The sequence below is a fragment of the Triticum dicoccoides genome, chromosome 7B, assembly GCF_002162155.2.
Source record: "Triticum dicoccoides isolate Atlit2015 ecotype Zavitan chromosome 7B, WEW_v2.0, whole genome shotgun sequence".
Lineage (NCBI taxonomy): Eukaryota > Viridiplantae > Streptophyta > Magnoliopsida > Poales > Poaceae > Triticum > Triticum dicoccoides.
In genome coordinates, this window is record NC_041393.1 from 7,467,212 (window position 1) to 7,475,944 (window position 8,733).

The window sequence follows — 8,733 nt, forward strand, 5'->3', positions numbered from 1 at the left end:
AGGGTTGATGGCTAATAATCTCAAACGCATGTAAATGGGGATACTCTCATCCATTCCTAATCACATAATACACCGTGACCTCCAAAGTTGTGCAAATTTCTGTAGACGGGCGATATCTGACTCGGAACAAAAAACTTAGTAGCTCCATATTCAACTCATTAATTAGGTCCCACGCAAAAAACAGAAGCTCACTAATTAGGTTCTGAATTGTGATCAGCATATACAAGTAACCAAAAACATGATTAAGTTTGGGAAACATGTCCGTTAATAATATACTTGATCTTCTCTTGCCTCCTTGTTTATATCGAGTAATTAGACTCACATGCATACTACGTCTGCTGCTTCAATATTGTTTGTACATACCAGGCGCAAATTGCACATGAAAGAGCTTCGTTCGTTCACGCATGCACTGAAAATACAGTTAACGGCTACGCTGTTTCATGCAAAACAATAAACATGAAGTTAGAAATGTAATTAACCGCGACTTGTTTGGCATGCGATTGAGCACATGGATTACAGTACTTACTGCATGCAGTGGACGTATAGTAGATGTTATTCATCCTCATGCTCCTGCTGGCGCAACTCAAGGTCAATATTTGGTTCACGTACTCTAGTAGACAACAATAATCCGGCAGCAGCTTTTGAGCTGCTTCCGCTGGCTTGCTGCTCACTCGATTTCATGGCCGCGGAAAGCTAATTAACACACATTAATAGTTTGTCAATTGCCAGCTTCCTTCTATGCTTGCAATAATAAAAAAACTGAAGCAAATATATATGGTCAATGTTATATTAGCTAGAGCTGCTATATATATAACTTGCAACCAGTTCCAACACATATTTTTGTTTAAATGAAAGGGGTGCATCGCATTTCTAATTTGTCCAACACATTATGACTTTTTTAGGAAAGAATTATTTTTCTTGAATCTGCATTAGTCATGCTAATACACTATCTGGGATGTGAAGTATTGAATAAAACACACCCAATAATATATGTATGGGTTCTATACTGATCTATCAAATTTGTCTCTTCTTTTTCAGATCATATACTAATTATCTATATGTGAACTTCGAGTCAAATTTAAATTTTAATTCTTTCGATGACTTGCTAATGCATACGTTATAAAATGTGATTCATAAATAATTATTCTAATTTCTAAGTATATCTGGGCTATCAGATGACAAGCTAGGATATATTAGCTATATCTACTAGCATTCGTTTAGTACATGAGAATCCATGGCACCTCTTACCTGCTTCCGCAGCTCTATGTTCTGCTCATGAGCAATACTCAACTTCTTGTCAAGTTCGATATTTTCCTTCTGAACAAGCAATCCCTGCAGAAGCAAATTCCATCTCATCATACCTCAGCTGTTAATAACAGACGCATATACGAGAATCAACGCTAACTGAGCTATTTCAACACCAGCAACAGTAGAAGCAAGAACATGAAGAAGATGTAGTGAACCTTTTGGTTGAGTTCGTGGATCTCCGCAGCCATAACTTGCTCCTAAAGAAAGCAATTATAAGTAAAGTATGTATGAGAAAATAAAAAATAAAAAAAGGTAACGGAAGGTGAAATGAAAGGGTACCTTCCTCTTTCTTATGGAATGCAAGCTCATCTCAACCTGGTTCACCAGAAACTGCAGATCTCGAACACTGGTACCAGATAGCTCCTCTCCCAACAATTGCCTAACATCAGAGGTCACATGGTTTAACAGTGTACCTATCTAGCTTCTCCATTCATTACAACAAAATATGCTACTAAATCCATGGATTTTCACCCGCCTAGTCTTCAAGTTAGAGATCTTGGCACGCATGGCAATATGGCACACTCTTTCGGTTCAATTAATTTGCACATGAAACCACTCAAACTTCTGGATAGCTATATTATTGGCATCCTATATCCTATCCTATATGCCTAAATAATTGATCCCCACTAACTCCAATTCTCTTAACGTGCAGCCTTCCACATCACCAAATGTGACACATCATCATCCACTAACACCAATTTGCAGCACATGCATGCCCCAATTTAATAGTTGCAACTCCAGTGGTCCAATATACATGCATACTATTTGTTCACACACAATTACTTCTGAAAATAATAGTTTTGATTTAGGTCATTTTGTTCATACATAATTCGTCAAAAAATAATCTTAAAATTGTCGCAACAACATGCGGCGAAATCACCTAGTTTTATTTGAACATTAATATTACCTATTGTTGTAGTGTAAGTTTTGCACTTGCTGCCTCAAGGTTGTAACCTCCCTCTGCCATAACTGCCCAACAAATAGAAATGAAATAAGATACTAACTATAAGCGCACCAAATTAATTAGGGGACCCATAACCGTGCTTCCTTGCATATTGTACTACTACATATAATGACACACTATTGACCCCTCTTCCACTGATGGGCTCCTTGTGATCCGTAAGCGGACGTGTAGAAAATTCAACTGAAAGGTTCACCACTAATGGGCCATGGCAAATATGTGGCCCGTCAATAAGTTTATTTAGGTAATGGACGAGACCAGTGATGGACCAAAAGCAAGGGCCCGTTTGTGGCATATAACTCACCATCAATAGTTTACACTAAGGCATGTCAGTGGGAAAGTCGACCTAATGGAAAAACTCAAAGCATGTGTTGTTCTTGTAGCACATATAAAACCACCAACCCCAACCCTTCTTTGCGCCCCCTACCCTCCATCCCTCTCATGCAACAGTTGAACTTCTCTCTTCCTGATCCCCTTGATTGCTCCCACAGGACCCACTTTCTCCCCAATCCCTCCCTTCTTCACCTTCTTCCCTGATCCACCCCTGCCTCCGCACTCTAACTTGTGGGTGTAGTGCCATCTCCTGTCTCTGCTTTGCACAACTATTATCCTACCTTGCAACGTCCCTCCAATGTGCCCACCCCATGTTGCCCCTCCTGAATGCCATTGTGCTTGCCCACAACATCAATGGTGGGCCTCCTCGCCGCCATCCAAGGCAGGAGCTATGGGATCTTGTCACCATTGGTCGGAAGGATGTAATCGAGACTGTGAGGAGATAGTAAGGCGAGTTTATGGGAGATAGTGATACCAGGTCATGCCAACGATGACCTACTATGAAGGTCTGCTGGCATAGCTCAATTTTTTTGGGTTCCGTCATGGTCACCACCGGTCCCATTGGCATTTGTTTACTCATAGACGATCAAACCTATTAGTACTGTGTTTTAGTGTCGGCCAGTATAGAGTCATTCTACTGTAGTGGTACCTTGAAACAATTGAGTGTAATGGATTACATACTTACATGGGGAAAGCTGATGACACGATCCTTTTTATGGATCTTGACTTGGCTAAAGCTGCCAATGTGTAGCTAATCCTTTGCATGTTTGAGTAGATCTTTCCGTTTAAGATTAACTTCCACAAGAGGGAGCTGTATTATTATGGAAAAGCCAAGGAGCATGGACTTGAGTATATGTAACCTTTTGGTTACATGATGTGTTCTCCCCTTTAAATACCTTGGTACTCTAATAAATTGCCGCAAGATTTGCGATGATATTTGAAGGTCATCGAAGACCACTTTGAGGAGTGTCTTAGTATTGGGAAGTCCAAGAATCATCCCTGGTGAGGGTGCTTGGTCTTGATTAATGTTGTGATAAGGAGTCTCCCCACCCTTATGATATCTTTTTTGGAGATCTTGGGAGGGTTCGGGAGAGGCTAGACTATTATCGGTCTTAATTCATCTGACAATCTAAGGAATAGAAGAAAAGGTACCATTTTGCATGGTTGAATATTTTATGTATCCCTAGCGACGAGTGTAGCCTTGGGATTCATGACCTAGAAGTCAAAAATATGTGAGACATGAGTAAAATCATTGTTTAAGTTGATAAGCAAGGATGAAGTGTGGTAGTTTCTCTTACATAGTACTAACTATTTTGGGGTAAAAAACTCTCAACGATTAAAGTAAAATCAACATACTCCTACTTTTGAAAGGGACACATGAAGGTTAATGATACTTCTGTTAAATTTTAAGCATTTAGTGTGGGAATGGCAAGTCGATTTGATTTTGAGAGGATAGGTACATCATGGATAGGCTTCTTTCGGCTATAACCACGGGATATTTAGTATTGTTTGTCGTAGGAATTCCAGTGCTTCTGTGATTATTGGAGCTGAGAACCCACATGTGGAACTTAGTAAAGTTTTCATTGGCCGACATTTAGCAGACTCGAATGAGACTTTCCCTAAGATTGTGCATCCAGGGCTAACCACGGACCATGAGTTTCTTGAATCGGATTTTCACACTTGTGGAGTTTGCCCCCTGCACTTGCTCAGCTTTAATAGATAAAAGGTTTAATTTTACATCTAAAAATTGTTGAGTCTTAAATTACCTTTAGAGATAAATATTTTCTTTAGTTCTTGGTCCAAAAGTTATACTAACAAAAGGGCACCATGGTTGAATAAATATGGTAGGGGACACTCATTGTAGCTGTTGTTATTTACAAGAAACCATTCAACATTTTTTATTGTTGTCCAGCATTTGTTGCATGGCGAGCTATGTATTTGGCCTTTAATATCACCCTGCTTTGTAGTATTTTGCATATTTTTGGGCCTTGACTATGGAAGTTGAAAGTTCCATAGATGAAGAGAGGTCCAAGCCAAGAATAGAAGAGTAAAGGTGTTGGGTGATTCCATTTTCACTTCTTGATTCTTTCACGTCCAATAACTCCCTTCTTGAATCCCTACTCACCTTAAGTTCATCACTTTAACCACACTCATATCCTTATGAGAGAGTGTTCTTTTGGATTATTGGGAGAAGCTTTGATCAAAGATCATTCAAGGAGTTCTTATCAAGTGAATCTAATTTGCTTGTTACTCTTGGATAGTGAGTGCATCCTAGATGGTTAGGAGTCACTTGCGAGCCTATCAAGTTCTATGTGTGAAGGACTCAAGAGTTTATACGAGCTCTAAGATTACCCGCTTGGTGAAGATATGTCCTTAGTGGAGGCTTCTATGTGCAAGCCATGATGAAATAGGTTGATTGCACTAGGTCGACCACTTGGTGGGCAATGCAATCCAGATCCTTGTAATGCCCAACTGGAGATGATAAATCTTAAGATTTCTCATGTTGGTCATGGGTGAACAATGATGTTACGATCTATCTGATGATACAAAAATGGTTTCATGTTTGACAAAAAGAAGGCTTATTCTTGTATGTAGGTGATACTCTCATCTTCAATTTGTTGCAGTCATATGTGTTACTGCAGAAGGTCCGGCACAGAGAGTCGATGGAGCTTGCCCAAAGAAGCCTGAGTGAATTAGTGGGCAGTTTATGTCTAATTTGTGGACGGTTGACTTGTGATTGGCTTATGAATGTTTAGAGTTGTCTTTTTGGCATGCCAGTTTTTGTTGGTCCATGTTATTTTTGTCTGTCTCTCCTTTTGACAACAAGTACAAAGCATGATATTTTCGTAATGAGACGGTGTAATAAGGTTGACCATATGCATGTAATTAAGGATGGAGATGGTTTAACAAAAGACCATATGCATGTAAAATACAAAAGAAACTATGGACATACATGTAGTCTTTTTGGTTTACTTGCTTTGAAATATCTTATATATAGTATATGAACATACGTAGAATGATAAAGTAGTAGTATATATATTACCACATGGTAGTATATGAGACATGAGGGTAACTATCCCGGGGTGGTAGTGTGTGTGTGTGTGTGTGTATTTCTAGAAATGAAGAATGGAGAAATGTGGCACAATCTAATGACATCATTGGACTATCTAGCTACAGCCGAGATGTTTTGGAGGCTTTTGTTGGAAATATGCCCTAGAGGCAATAATAAATTAGTTATTATTATTATTATATTTCCTTGTTCATGATAATCGTTTATTATCCATGCTATAATCGTATTGATAGGAAACTCAGATACATGTGTGGGTACATAGACAACACCATGTCCCTAGTAAGCCTCTAGTTGACTAGCTCGTTGATCAATAGATGGTTACAGTTTCCTGACCATGGACATTGGATGTCGTTGATAACGGGATCACATCATTAGGAGAATGATGTGATGGACAAGACCCAATCCTAAGCCTAGCACAAAGATCATAGTTCGTATGCTAAAGCTTTTCTAATGTCAAGTATCATTTCCTTAGACCATGAGATTGTGCAACTCCCGGATACCGTAGGAATGCTTTGGGTGTACCAAACGTCACAACGTAACTGGGTGGCTATAAAGGTGCACTACAGGTATCTCCGAAAGTGTCTGTTGGGTTGGCACGAATCGAGACTGGGATTTGTCACTCCGTGTAACGGAGAGGTATCTCTGGGCCCACTCGGTAGGACATCATCATAATGTACACAATGTGACCAAGGGGTTGATCACGGGATGATGTGTTACGGAACGAGTAAAGAGACTTGCCAGTAACGAGATTGAACAAGGTATCGGCATACCGATGATCGAATTTCGGGCAAGTGTAATACCGCTAGACAAAGGGAATTGTATACGGGATCAATTGAGTCCTTGACATCGTGGTTCATCCGATGAGATCATCGTGGAACATGTGGGAGCCAACATGGGTATCCAGATCCCGCTGTTGGTTATTGACCGGAGAATGTCTCAGTCATGTCTGCATGGTTCCCGAACCCGTAGGGTCTACACACTTAAGGTTCGATGACGCTAGGGTTATAAAGGAAGTTTGTATGTGGTTACCGAATGTTGTTCGGAGTCCCGGATGAGATCCCAGACGTCACGAGGAGTTCCAGAATGGTCCGGAGGTAAATATTTATATATGGGAAGTCTTGTTTTGGCTGTCGGAAAAGTTTCGCGCATTATCGGTATTGTACCGGGAGTGCCGAAAGGGGTCCGGGGGTCCACCAGGGGTCCACCTGCCCCGGGGTGGGGGGCCACATGAGCTGTAGGGGTGTGCGCCTTGGCCTATATGGGCCAAGGGCACCAGCCCCAAGATGCCCATGCGCCAAGAGATAAGGGAAAGGGAGAGTCCTAAAGGGGGAAGGCACCTCCTAGGTGCCTTGGGGAGGATGGACTCCTCCCTAGCCGCACCCTTCCTTGGAGAAAGGGCCAAGGCTGCGCCCCCCCTCTCCCTTGCCCCTATATATAGTGGAGGGGAGGGAGGGCAGCCACACCTGAAGCCCTGGCGCCTCCCTCCCTCCCGTGACACCTCCTCCTCTCCCGCAGGTGCTTGGCGAAGCCCTGCAGGATTGCCACGCTCCTCCACCACCACCACGCCGTTGTGCTGCTGCTGGACGGAGTCTCCTCAACCTCTCCCTCTCTCCTTGCTGGATCAAGGCATGGGAGACGTCACCGGGCTGTACGTGTGTTGAACGCGGAGGTGCCGTCCGTTCAGCACTAGGATCTCCGGTGATTTGGATCACGACGAGTACGACTCCTTCAACCCCGTTCTCTTGAACGCTTCCGCTTAGCGATCTACAAGGGTATGTAGATGCACTCTCCTTCCCTTCGTTGCTGGTTTCTCCATAGATAGATCTTGGTGACACATAGGAAAATTTTGAATGTCTGCTACATTCCCCATCAGCTTTGTAGTTGTGTATTTCTAGAAATGAAGAATGGAAGAAATGTGGCACAATCTAATGAGATCATTGGACTATCTAGCTACAACCAAGATGTTTTGGAGGTTTTCTAGTTGTCGTTACTTTTCTAAAATATTTACAGATAGATAGTTGTAGGAATCATTTGTAGTGGCATGCATAAGATAATCTATGGTAGCTTGGTCGCACTTCAGACAAGAAAACATGCATGGGGTTACAAGCCATATGGCCATGGAGGAGTCATGCGATAGCCATGAGGAGTTATTTGGAAGACTCAGTGGATATCTATATAGTCATGTGATAGCCACAATTTTCTAAATACCCCCACCCCCTCCTACATGATAACATTTTCAGGGCACTTGTTTAAACGAATTTCATTGGAATTTTTTAGTTTGTAGGATTAAAAAACCGTAAGAATGTTTCATATTGTCTCCATGTAGGTCAAAATGAAATTCACATTGAGCAACTTCATGGAATTTCTGTATTTATTTGACAAGTATGCCATGTTCACAATCTTTTCAGATTTTTTTTTTGCATTTTCTTACTATGGTACGACCAAACATGCTCTATTATAGTATGATGTGTATTCAATTTATGTAGGAATTAATATAACATGACAGCCATTTTGATGTCCTTTTGCTGTTCAAATATTTTTATAATCTGAGCCATAGAGGCCCTTAGGTCCTTTTTGATTTGCATGATTCTCAAAATGCAAGGAAAAGAAGATAAAAACATGTGATTGGAATTATATGTTTTCTCTTGAATCCTGTATGACTAGAAAAACATAGGAATTTGGATCAAAGAGTGTCGGATGGTACTGATAAAACAAAGTAGTTATACAAAGAGGTCTGAATGCATGGAATTTTTTCTCCAAAGAAATCCTTAGGCTTTTTACCTAAGGATCCAAATCCTCAAATAATAATATGAAATCCTTTGAACAATAATATGCATTAACTACTCTACCAGGCCCCTATCATTAGTTGTATATCATATCAGGCCCATCCGCCTAGCCATAATAAATTCTGACCCAAGCATTTCTGGTAATGCCCATGGAGTCCTAAATGAAGCTGTAAAGATGTGACATACTTGCCCTTTGGCATCATTTATGCGACAAAGTAACATCATGTGTAATGTGCATCATTCACGTGACTAAGACAGTAAGACCTAAGAGCATC

The 8,733-nt window shown here is 41.0% G+C and overlaps 1 protein-coding gene across 2 annotated transcripts in view; it reads right to left on the bottom strand.

Moving 5' to 3' along the window:
* Window positions 1-552: 552 nt before the first annotated feature.
* LOC119341282 (MADS-box transcription factor 25-like) overlaps window positions 553-8,733 on the bottom strand; it is an 11,050-nt gene continuing 2,869 nt past the window's right edge. The window contains exons 3-7 of one of the 2 annotated variants that reach the window (XM_037613163.1): window positions 2,216-2,277; window positions 1,588-1,687; window positions 1,464-1,505; window positions 1,249-1,332; window positions 553-693 (exon numbers count right to left, since the gene is read on the bottom strand). In XM_037613163.1, coding sequence (XP_037469060.1) covers window positions 553-693; window positions 1,249-1,332; window positions 1,464-1,505; window positions 1,588-1,687; window positions 2,216-2,277 — 429 coding nt within the window. Of the gene's footprint in view, window positions 694-1,224; window positions 1,333-1,463; window positions 1,506-1,587; window positions 1,688-2,215; window positions 2,278-8,733 lie in introns of both variants that reach the window. The other variant, XM_037613162.1, reaches the window with a different exon arrangement.